The following is a 12,434-nucleotide window of genomic DNA, read 5'->3' as shown; positions in this document are numbered from 1 at the left end:
TTGAAAATTCAAAAAAAGTATAAATTTAAAACTTGAATTAAAAATAAAAATGTAAACCAAAAACTGTTACCAAATAAAAAATAATGTTTTTATATTTTCTTCTTCTTTGCTTTGAGTTCTCAGTTTTCGCTGCCGAGCTGGTCCTATTTTTACGTGGGGGCGGAGCCTCAAGCTCATTTTAGGTTCAAAGTTTATTTAATTCAAGTTTCAAATTTATTTTTACATTTTAAAAACATCTTTCAAGTTTATTTTATATTTTACAATGTGCACTTCCAAGTTTAAAACAGTTAAAATGTTCATTAGCTTGAAGCTGATCCTGATCTGACCCGTACACCACAGACTTCTAACCCCCCTTCTGTCCCGGCTGGTGTCATGGAGGTTGCTGGGGCCTTTCCCTGGTGTCACAGCAGGGTCACATGACTGACATGCTCCGCCCTGAAGGCAGCTGGATCTCCGGTTAACACAGGGGTCTGCAACCTGCAGCTCTGGAGCCACATGTGGCTCTTTGATAAAAAAACAAATGATGAAGTTTTTAATTTAAATAGTAACTAAAGTTAAAAAAAAATAAGTAGGAATGTGAAAAAAGTGAACTCAAACGTTATCCTGTCCATTCACAAACAGTTGAAGAACATCATGAATCGCTCTGTGATGCTCCAACAATCCATATAACGGTTTGTAGTTTAACAAAGTCGAGCTACAACATTTTGACAAAAAAAAAACAATCTGAGGTCAGTAAGGACAACAAAAATATATATTCAAGGGCTATTAGGCAAAAAAATACTGTAATGTTCACTGAATAAGCTCTGATTTCATTTGAATAAACTGTTTTTACCCACTGCTGACATTATACTATCCTAAACAGGAAGTCTTTTATTTTGAAAGGAAGTCATAGGAACCTTTGTTAAAAGTTATAAGCTATTTCATATTTTGGGGGAAAAAAATATGTTTTATTTATGCTAAAGAAAAAGTTAATTTGCATTTATCATAACAGGAACAATAAGATAAGTACAAATCCGTGTCTGAATTCTCCAGGATGAGCTAAAAAATCCCCCAAATGGCCCTTTCAGTGTTGAAGGTTGCAGACTCCTGGGTTAACGGTTTACAGACTGCAGGAGCGAACCAGAGCACCTGAAACTGACGCTCAGGAAGATGGCGCCTGTCATTTCCTTTAGGCTGGTCTACTATAAACTTTAACCGGAGAAACCAAAACAAACATGGAGAACAGAGAAAGTCGAGCTGGAAAACATGAAATATTTGGGGCTCCAACCATCTGCCATGAAGTTCAAGTAAATCTGTGAGTCCTCTTTTGGACTTTGCATCATTTCTTCTGACTTCTTCATTCAAGATTCCTTCACCTTCATTTTCTGAGCACTCACCATTAAAAACAGAACAAATAAATATCTTCAGGTCAATAAATAGAAAGAAATAACAAAAATAAAGCCAATTGATGGTTTTCCTCTGATGGATTTTTACTGTAGTGTCATTAGTTACTCACCTCAGCAGTGAAACAATTCAGATTATTTTTGATCAAACTCATGTTTGCTGTTAGTTTTCTGTGAGGATCATTAGATATTGCTGTCTTCTTCATACAGTGTTGGTCTCCATCCTCAGAGAGGGACAGGATGGGAGAAAGGTTTCTGGGGGTCCTTGGAGAAAATCCCACCTGTAGGAAGGTTTGAACATTTTTGCTTCTGTTGTAAAGTGCGGTCCAGATGCAGGTCACCAAAGACAACAGTCCAACCACGAGAGAGAGACAGCAGACGTCTGGGGGAGGATTGGCACACATGAGGGGGTGGGACGAGAGGGGATCACTCCCTGGACTGGTAGAAGAGAATGTATCCGGACTCGGAGTTCTTGGAAATGTCTGAGGTAAGGCCGTAAAACTCCTCGATGGCCTGGGCGTCGATTTTCTGCAGCAGGGGAGTGAGGGGGCGTTTAGTGAAGACCGACAGAACAACACGGAGCAGAGCGGCTCAGGACCCACCTCTACTATGTCGTCGTCAAACAGCAGCCAGAAGCCGTGGCTCTTCACTATGGTGATGTAATGACCTCTGTTCGGGCCGCTGCACACACAGAAACACAGGCTGACTCCGCCTCTCACACGCCGTCATATGCACTCAGTGAACAGACTTGACAGAGCAGCAAGACCTTTCTCCAGAGAGGACGGAGAAATGATCCGAGAACATCTCGGTGCTGACCAATCAGAACACTGAGAAACAGATCCTGAGTAAAGGCAAGCTCAGATAAAAATCCTGTTTTAGAGTTTTTAACATGTCTGTGTGGCAATTTCTTAAGAAAGAGAACAAATGTGATAAGAAATCCTTTTGTTGAAGATGGTATCTTCACATTGACTGCAGTCAAATGAGCCGCCGTTCACATTTCTGTGGTCAAATCAGCATCACTGGATTTTTTGTGAGAGTTTCATCCATCTGGATCAGAACCATACGGCTGGACATTACCCATATAGATGGACATGTTTTTGCAGCAGCGGTGAAGATTTACACTAATGAGACACAGAGCTATCATAATCAGACAGGGGGAATCAGGGGCGGAGCTCCAAAAACCACGCCCCCTCAGAGGACATTTTAGAAACAGAGGCTTCAGATCAACAGGAAAAATTGCCTTTTTAAGACATTTAAGTTGTGGGATTTTGGTTAAAAACTTTGTAATCATAACAAAAAGACTACTGGGAACTTTTTTTATTAAAAAATTGTCATAGGGAGACTTTAACAGAAGAAAATAGAAATTCTATGAGATTCTGAGCCAATCTGGGAAGCATCTGTTTCTCTGGCAGCTGAGATGGAAATTTCCGCGTTTCTGGATCAGCTGATGCACAGGTGTCAAACTCCAGGCCTCGAGGGCCGGTGTCCTGCATGTTTTTCAACCAATCTGCCATTGAAGCTCCTTATTGGCCAAACACACCTGATCCCGGTAATAAGCAGCAAATAGGGCAGAGTTTCTGGAAAACCAGCAGGACGTCGGCCTTTGAGCTTTGGAGTTTGACATGAGCTAATGGACATTGGAATGAGGAGCAGTCATTCAGACAGAAATCTGTTGTTCTAGGACTCTCTTCTTCTCCCTGCAGCCTTGTGTCCTTACGGGTGGATACGAGCTGTCTGCAGGTGAAAAATACTCCAACCTGTATGTGCATGTGTCCCACATGAAATATCAAAGTTGTAAACCGCTCTGTGAGCCCGTAGAGTTAGTAAGGAGTTAGTACTCACATCTTGCTAAGATGTTCCTTCTGGTTTTTAAATGCTTGAGCAGTCTGGACCTCAGTATCATTCATGACTTTCACATCTTTATCGTTCACGTCGAGTCTTAAGATCTGAAGATCAAATTCCTATAGTGGTCCTAAGAACTCAGCTTGTGACTCGGGGACACAGATAAAGCTCCCAAACTCTGAGGTCTACCAGAACCCTCAGTGATTTTAAATACTCACTCCAATGAAAATGGTCTTTTTGTGTTTTTAACGTGTTCTTGTAGCATTTTCCTCATAGAGGACTTATACGTAGTAATTTATGAAAACAATGATTATGATTCAAATCCCGTTTGATCAGAAAACTGGATGCTAGAAAAAGCTCAGATTAATGACCCAGTTACTGAAATGGGCGTCTGAGCTGGCCTCTGGCTCAATGTTACTTGACATTATTTTTCCACAGCTAATGTTAGCTTGAGGCTATAAGCTAACATGCTCGCACAGATCTCTCAGCTCAGCGATAGGGGGGGTAGCTGCTGCAGGCCAACAGTCCCGCCCACATTACAAAATGTGCCTGAGAGGAGCCATACCATGCTTTTCCTGAGCCTTTCAGAGTAAACTATATCCATATATGATCACATATTACCTTTGGAACACTAAAAACTAAATATTTATGAAATACAAGTCATTCTTTTGGACCGTTTTAATACAAGGAAGTGAAACGACTCCGTTTCTGAGGCTTCGCCTTTCGTTCCCTGTCAGTCCCGCCAATTTCATGACGTCGTCCTGGAGCCTCCCCAAGCCTCCTTAGTGTGACCAAACTTTGTAAACAAAACCACATGACTAGAGATCTCCTCAGTCATTGGCCAGCAGCTATGGGGCGGATCAGAATCTCCTGGAATAACACTAAACAGTTGAAGAGTTGTGGGAGCTGAAAATACGTCCTCATTGGAGCTGAAGCTCAGGTGTTAAAGGATTAAACACTCCAAAATCTGCACCAAACGCCCAGACTTTAGATCTTAAAACTATACATTCATCTTACTGAGGAGCTCCAACGTTACCTTCCACAGTGAACCACCACCGCCACCAGATCGTACATGCGATCCAAGTTGACCGCATCTCCAGACGTGTTGAAGAGGCGGAGCTCCAGAGGAAACACCACCCGGTAGGAGAGCTTGGTGTAGCGGTGCAGCTGCTCCATGTACTTGAACCTCTTGAGGTGCAGGGCCAGGATCATAGGAAGCTTCTTCACCCGCATCCTGTCCAGAAGGACATGGATTGTACACAATGAAACACAACTAGGGGTGTAACCATGAATCCATTTCTGTTCCTACAATCCAACCAGATCCATCTGTCTGAGGCAGAATCGAACGATACCAAAAAAATCATTTCAAAAATGACAGAATCAGTAAAATACCATTTCGACAAAGACATGGTAATTTTTTTTTTTTTACTATAAGGTTAAAAAGTGCATCAAGTCACGATTATTTAAATGGTTGACTAATCAGATCATGCACTAACTAGATGTAAAGCACACATCTTAACCATCATTAGCTTTAAACAAACTAAAAACTAGATATATAGCATTACCGGTGATGATGCTAGTGTGAATGCTGTAAGCTGAATTTGGCCGTTGAAGATGCTGAAATTGTTAGCTAAAAACGGTGACACTGATAGCCAGCTACAACATTAGTTAAATGCCAAATTAGCCTAAAATTTTTTTTAACAGCCTAAATTAGCCAAAACAGCTAGTGAGTAGCTGAAATATTAGCTAAACTCCAAATTAGCCTAAAAAACCAGAAAACCAAAATAGTCCAAAAAGCTAGCAGAATGTCATAATTTCAACTTTACCACACTTCGATTACATATAAAATAAAGTAACGACTAATCAACTGTTAAATTAGTTGTCGACTAGTTTAATCGTCGATTAGTCGTTGATTTGTCGACTAATCGTGGCAGCATGTGATGCAGCAAATATTGAAGTTTTGGGTAAAGATCTATTATAGATCAGGGAATCGTTCAAAATGAACATAAAAATAGAAACATAATATTTGAGACTCTACAGAAATCTACATGTTGTTTGGTTCTTGCAGGAATCAGAGTACCGGTAGTTGTTTTTTGCGTCGTTGTGGTCGAGCACGGTGTGGTGTCACAGTCGAACGGTTCCGTCCGTTTCACTCACCGCTTCTGTGCTTCTTGCTTGCTGCAGCAGGTTTCACAGTAGTATTTGTATTCGCTGCACAAAGTCTCTGTGTTACTGAAGTCCCTGCAGGAAGAGGCTCGCGTCACATCAGAGGGAACATTTCCGCTGAGATGGAACGTAAAGAGTTCTACCTGAGGCAGTGGGTTATAGACGTGTTCTGCTCCACATCCACGGAAAGATCCAGAAAATCTTCATCTTTGCTGCTCACCTGTGACACAGAGCAGGAGAGACACAGTCAGACTCGCAGACATGCACGGAGGATGAGATCGAGCAGCTTCACACCGTTTCACAGTTGAGGCAGCGCGTCTCATTGGTCAGGGTGCCCTGGAAGATGTCGTGGACCCACGTGGGCTCGATCTTGTTCTCCATCTCTGGCTCAGACGTGACGGGGGTGCCGTTGTTCTTCAGACGGCCGTTCTGCTTCTCCTGCTTCTTCTCCTCCTGCAGGATGTCGGCCACCGTGTTCAGCAGGTAGTTGAGGAACTCGTGGGCATCCTGCTGCATGTAGTTGTCAAACAGATCTGGACGGAGACAAAAGACAGGAAGATGTTTTAGACCTTTAAGAAACATCTAGAAGAGAAAAACGACATTCTGATGTCAACATGGAGCAGACATGTTTACCACCAGCAGCTCAAGGGTTAAGAAACAAGGGGAACCCTGACTAAATAAAAAAAATAAATCTGCTCAGAAATATGGAAAGATTTTTGTGCCACCATATGGCATGCAAAAGTTACAGATTTGAGATCAAAATGTTCTAAATTGCAAACAAATGTAAAGTATTGAGAAAAAATGTCATAACTTGCAAATGAAAATACATAATTTTTGCTTTCAAAACATATTTTGCGCGATTGCCCCACAAACGTTTTTAGATGCGTAGTGCCTCATCTCACTTTCACCCTTTGATTTTGCAATCACATGTTTCATTTTAGGCACTTCGCATCTAAAAACCTTTGTGCAGCAATTGCAAAAACATTTTTTGAAAGCAAAAATAAAAAAGTTTTGAAACGCAAGAATATTTTTAAAAGCAAAAAAAAAGATTCTGAAAGCAAATATTGAATATTTTTATTTCCAAATTATGAATTTTTTTCTTAACACTTCACATTTTATTTGCAATTTAGAACATTTGATCTGGTTATTATGGTGGCACAAAATCACTTGATGGCTGTGTGGTGGGAGCTTCATGGTAGGGAATATTTTGGCTGCACATGTGACTCAACTTTTCAATGGTGCACCTAAAAAACATGGTCGCACAGGTGCACCTATGTGTGAAAAAAAGACAGTACAAGAGACTCAGTTTTAATGTTGAGTTTAAGTTCTGGTTGAAATTTGAAATATTTTATTTCAAACAATCAAAAACAAGTAGAATGCAATACAATCAACAGAGGTTTATATCCGTACAAAGATATGTCAGATATAGGATAACGGGGCATCAATTATAGATTGCTTGAAAGGGAGTGGAAGAACTTATACAATCTCATAGTGTGTTTCTCAGTGTGTTTCCAAAAGTCCACCAAACTCCTGCAGAGCAGAGTCACACTGTCCTCCAGCTGACAGCAGAAACGTTTGGGGGGGGGCAGATGATCAGCTGACCAAAAAGACAGAGGCCGCGTTGTTGCTTCACACAAAGAGCGTCCAGAGTGAGGACGCTGGTGAACAGCGGCTGAGTGGACCAACCTTAGCGTGCAGCTTCACCTTCCCTCTGCATTCAAAGAAACCCCATTTCTGTTGTCATAAAGTTAACCAAACCCTGAATCAACTTTTTTGGCTGTTGACTTCTATCAATGGGACTTTAAAAGTGCTGTCTGTTGGTCACTGCCATTTTTTTTAACAATTTAAAATAAACTTTTTTAATTTCTGAAAATGTAGTCCAAACCCGTCAGTGTGCTTCCCCCTACAGGCTGAAGCGAGGTATTACAGTTGAATTTTGTGATTGGTCAACTGGTGGAAGTCCAAAAAGTTCCACCTCGTCAAGCTCTGAGCTGGACTATAAAAGCCATATTTGAACGCCCGACACACTCGAGAGTTGACGGTCACCACGCGACCGTTGGAGCTCACCCTGCAACGCTGAAAACGGTGGAAGTCACTCAATGATGCTGACGCAGAGACTAGCAGAGGTCGCCGAGCTCGATGAATCTACTGGGTTTTAATGGCTGAAAAGCTGCAGTGAATCACAGAATATTAACACTGGAACTCTGGTGTTAAAGGGTTAAGAAACACGATGACCACTGACTTTCTGGTCTCTCCAGGTAGAACTTTACCTGAGGGTGTTGGCTTTGTGAGCAAGATTTCGGTCATCCCTCTGCTCCCTTTATATCATGTGTCAAAGTCAAGGCCCGGGGGCCGGATTCGGCCCTCCAGATCAGTTTATTTTGTTGTTATTAATGGCCCAATGTTTATGCTTATTTCTAACTTGTATAATTTTGACAAAATATATTTTGAGGGAGAGTAAAATACTGAAAGTTATTTAAGGTTTAAGTTGATTTATTCTGGAATAATATTCCTGCTTTTGGATTATTCATAATTATGTTAAAAAGTTACGGTTTTAAAGTTTCAAAAATTGGCATTCTATAAGGTTTTTGGACTATTTTGGCATTTACTAAGATTTTTTAGGCTGTTTTGAAGTTTAGCTAATATTTCAGCTACATGTTAGCTGTTTTGACCAATTTAAGCTTTTTTTAAAAACGTTTTTTGGGCTGTTTTGGAGTTAGGCTAATATTTACATGCTAGCTGTTTTGGCTAAACTATGTTTTTTTGTTTGTTTTTTAGGCTAATTTGGCATTTAGCTAATATTTTAGCTGGCTTTCAGCTTCAGTGATTTCAGCTTTCAGCTTCAGTGATTTCAGCTTTCAATTTCAGCATCTTCAGTGTCTAAATTCAGCTAACACATTCACACTAGTATTATCACAGGTAATGCTATATATCTAGTTCATAATTATGTTAAAAAGTTATGGTTTTAAAGTTTTAAAAATGTAGTTTTAGAGTGTTCAATCAATGTTTATCCTGTTTGTTTAAACGCGACCTAAGGTGTGTTTTGGATTTTGGCCTCTTGTACAGTTGAGTTTGACATCCCTGCTTTACATCCAGCATCTAGTGACGGCTTCTATTGGGAATGTCAGCCTGGTTTCAAGATTTCCTTTGAGTAACTCAGTGTCTCACGTAACCTTGACAGTTCCACCAAAGTGGAAGTTTGTGCAGAAACCAGAAAAAACTAAATAAATAAAAATGTTGCCCTCTCACCGTTCTCCTTCCGTAGCCGGGAGATGAACTTCTTGGGTGGGATGACGCCCACTTTCTTCTTCTGCGTGGCAATGGAGTGGAAGAGGTCGGCCAGACACGTGAGCAGGTTCTCCTTCTTCTTCTGCTGAGCTTTGTAGGCCAGCACGTTCTCCCGGAAAGGCCGGCAGAAGTAGAGCGCCTGCAGCACCGAGTTACAGTAACACGTGTTTCCAAACTGAGGACAAGGACACACCGGTTACTTTAGGAAAACACGTCCTTTTCTGAGATCCAGCAGACAGAGGACAGAGGAATGAGGCTGCAGACCAGAAAAAGACTGCTCTCTTTATTATAAGGTCACAATTCCAGACAAGACGGTGACCCTTTAAGCCTTTCACACCAGAACTTTAGCTTTAGTCTTTACATTCTTTTGACTATCATAACTCTTTAGTTGCTTATGCAATTAACATAATTTCAGTGGATTCTGAAGCGAAAAAAAGCAGCCGTATGATGATATTAATACTTTACAGTAATTAAGTGATCTTTGGCTCTATGTTAATGAAATTTATTAATCGATTTGAATTGATCTAAGCTTAATAAAGCAATAATAAATCTCTAAAAATATAGAACGATTTAGCACATAAAAGTTAAAATTCACTAGCTTGATGCTAACGTTTAATGGGATTTCCCATAGGACGGCTAATGCTAACGCTCGGTCGCCCTAAACATACATTACTGACTAAATGAACATCTCTATAAACTCACAGACATGAACTCTTTTAAAGAAACATTTGTTTAAAAGTAACCCTTTGTGCTCCAAAACATCGTTTTTTTGCTCATTCTTTCTTTGTCTTCTAGAACAAGGTTAGATGGAGGTTAGTTATTTTCTCTGGGTGACGTCACAGTGATAATATATGTCTATGTGTTCCCTACAGGCCTGATGGGTAAATAGGGGGGAAATGTTTTTGATCGTAATCATGTGATCATTTAGGAACAGATATTGACTTGAAATAAACTATTCTGGTGTGTTGTGAAGTTTGACTAAGGTTTTAAGAGTTCAAGAGGGGAGAAAAAGAAAAATTAAGAAATAAACTATTTAAAGTGATTCAACGATTCAAAGATTCAAAGACTTTTATTGTAACTGTCAGGAACAGTTAAATTGTGGGGGGTCCACCAGCAGCGATGCACAGCACAATAAAAATATAGAAAAGAAATTAAAAATAAGAACAAAATAAATAAGTAGAATAAAAGTAAAAAATAACTTATTTAACAGTAATAATAATATGAAACTGTACAGAGGTAGGGCAAAAGGGGAAGTACACGACATAATTGCAGCATGGTAATAAATACTATTTAAAGTGAGATGTGCAGTTGTGCAAAATTGACAATAATTCCAGTTGTGTTCATTGGATGTTGTTCAGCATCCGTATGGACCAGGGGAAACCTACAGTGACTTTTTCTTTCGATATTAGCTTGAAGTAACACTCTGATCATCTCTTGATCTATTTAAAACGGTTACCAGTGGTATTTAGCAAATGTTGCTGTTTTTAGCAAAAGTTAAAAAAAACTTGTGTGTTTTCAAGGACATAGTTTCTTCAGAGTGGCAGGAATTCACCTCTGAGTTGTGGGCGGGCCAGTAGCTGCAGAGTAAGCCTAGCTCTATTTCCCATCATCCATTTGTTTACACTTTCTCGCATTAACTCAAAGCCCCTCACAATCTTAACTTAACATTACAGGTGCAACAAAAATAGCAGCAATATCAGAACTATCCAGCCGTACAGTTCTGACCCAGATTCCAGGTCAGACCAGGAAAACAAAGACGTTCATGGATCTATTAGTCTGCAGGTGGATGCATCTGAATGTAGTGCAGCAGGGAGTGTGGGGCCGGCCAGCTTGTTTTCTTTGGAACAAATGAGATCTATATCAAACAGCATTTCTTAGTCTGTTCCTGATTCACAACATATATTCTAGAAATACGAAATACTCAAAAATGCGTTGGAAATGAGACATCCAGCTTCAGGAACGACTCTTTGGTTACTCCCAGAGAAGACAAACATGCTCTGACTGAACAGCAGCTGTCTGCAGGTGGACATGACTCAGCGCTGTCCTGCAGCGCTCTGTTTTGAAAGGTGACACCAGTGTTGTTCCACACGGACTGTTGTGAGTGCAGCAGAGTGTTCAGCGGTACTCACATTGACCAATCCAAAGTAGTGCTCATTGATTGGGAATTGCTCCGGGCCGATGTCTTTCTCCAGAGCGGAGGCATTGGTGCCCTAAGAGAGGCAAACAGGAGACGCCATCAGGAAGGTCTCACTCACAGGCTTCTGTTTATGCAGCATCATACTGGCTTTATTCAGAGCAGCATGTGAACCCAAATGAATATGGAAATGAGGAACAGTCACGGAGCACAGCTGCAGCAGGCAGACAAAGCCCTTTGGAAAACTGTAAGATACTAAATAAGACGCTGTGGGGGCTAAACTTCAGAGCTCTCGCTGAATGAACCAATCCCATCAGAGCAGGAAACGGATGCAGAGTTAATGGATGCAGAAATGTTAGGAGTATTTATGTCCTGATTGCTGCGATGAAGCACTTATCTCCTCACTTGTCAGAGCTCAAAGCTTTTCCAGATGAAGCGCAGCTTTGTTGAGCAAACACAAGAGAGGGTTTGGTTAGTCTGAAGGTTTGACGGCTGCCGGTTCAGTCTGTCAAACCTGAATAGCTCTTTGTGGAATTCCAGTTTGAAATGCTGCAGGACATTTGAAGGTCTGTGGACTGTAGCTGTGCACCAAGTCGTGGCAAAACCACAATGCAATTGTAGACTAGAAAAGTTACATTACCTGTGATAATGCTAGTGTGAATGCTTTTTGCTAAATGTGGTCGCTGAAGATGCTGAAGCAATGAACTGTAATTGCTCTATAATGTCCTGAACGTGCTGAATGTTTTGATGCCAAACTTGTATAATTTGCAAAAAGAATTTGAAAAATGTCACAAAAATCACAAAAATTGTGTAAAATTGATAAAAACTATAAGTAAAAGCATGAATGTCCAGAACATGGAGAATGTCTTGATTGCAGAAATAACAAACATTTGCAAGAAGTGCATAAATTTTAAATAATTCCCTTTCATTTTTGATGGGGTTGAAAAATCGCATAAATTACGTAAAATCTTAAAAAACGTTAAATGCCCCAAAGTACAAACAGGAATGTCCTTAACAAACTGAACGATTTGATACCAAGATTGCATAATTTGCAGAAAGTGCAAAAATATTTGAAGTATTGCGTAAAAAAAAGAATTGAAAAATTTGGGGTAAATTTAAAACAAACGTTTAAATTTATAAATACAAAAAGCAATATCATGAATATCCTCAAAGCGCTGAACTTTTTGATACCAATATTGCATATGTTTTAAAATGCACAAAGAATTGGAAGAATTTCGGGAAAAAGATCACAAAAATTAAAAAAAATTACATGCGAAAAAGTATTGTCTTGAACACCCTGAATATTTTGATACCAAATTTACATAATTTGCAGAAAGTGCACAGATATTAGAAGAATTACTTGGGGAAAAAAGCAAATGTTAAGTAAAAAATTCTAAAACTGCAAAAAATGCAGATAGTCCAAGCATAAATCTTAAAGATGTACAAAAGCACAAGCAGTAATGTCCTGAACGTGCAAAATGTTTTGATACCAAGACTGCAGAAATTGTTGAAAGTGTGATTGAGTTTTTACTAATCAAAAAATGTACAGAAGAATAAGGAATAATAATGATAATAACAATAAAGAGAAACAAGATTGTGTGGACGCTTACAAAGAAGTCACA

General features: G+C 39.8%; 1 protein-coding gene across 1 annotated transcript in view; it reads right to left on the bottom strand.

Moving 5' to 3' along the window:
* Positions 1-1,444: 1,444 nt before the first annotated feature.
* The window catches only part of usp46 (ubiquitin specific peptidase 46), a 15,714-nt gene continuing 4,724 nt past the window's right edge, over positions 1,445-12,434 (bottom strand). The window contains exons 2-9 of the mRNA XM_024259123.2: positions 10,808-10,888; positions 8,640-8,853; positions 5,685-5,923; positions 5,534-5,610; positions 5,382-5,465; positions 4,261-4,458; positions 1,985-2,063; positions 1,445-1,910 (exon numbers count right to left, since the gene is read on the bottom strand). Of these exons, the coding sequence (XP_024114891.1) occupies positions 1,809-1,910; positions 1,985-2,063; positions 4,261-4,458; positions 5,382-5,465; positions 5,534-5,610; positions 5,685-5,923; positions 8,640-8,853; positions 10,808-10,888 (1,074 nt within the window). The 3' untranslated portion in view covers positions 1,445-1,808. The remainder of the gene's footprint in view (positions 1,911-1,984; positions 2,064-4,260; positions 4,459-5,381; positions 5,466-5,533; positions 5,611-5,684; positions 5,924-8,639; positions 8,854-10,807; positions 10,889-12,434) is intronic.

The sequence above is a fragment of the Oryzias melastigma genome, linkage group LG4 (assembly GCF_002922805.2).
Source record: "Oryzias melastigma strain HK-1 linkage group LG4, ASM292280v2, whole genome shotgun sequence".
Taxonomy (NCBI): Eukaryota; Metazoa; Chordata; class Actinopteri; order Beloniformes; family Adrianichthyidae; genus Oryzias; species Oryzias melastigma.
This window is presented reverse-complemented; position numbering and strand designations above follow the sequence as displayed.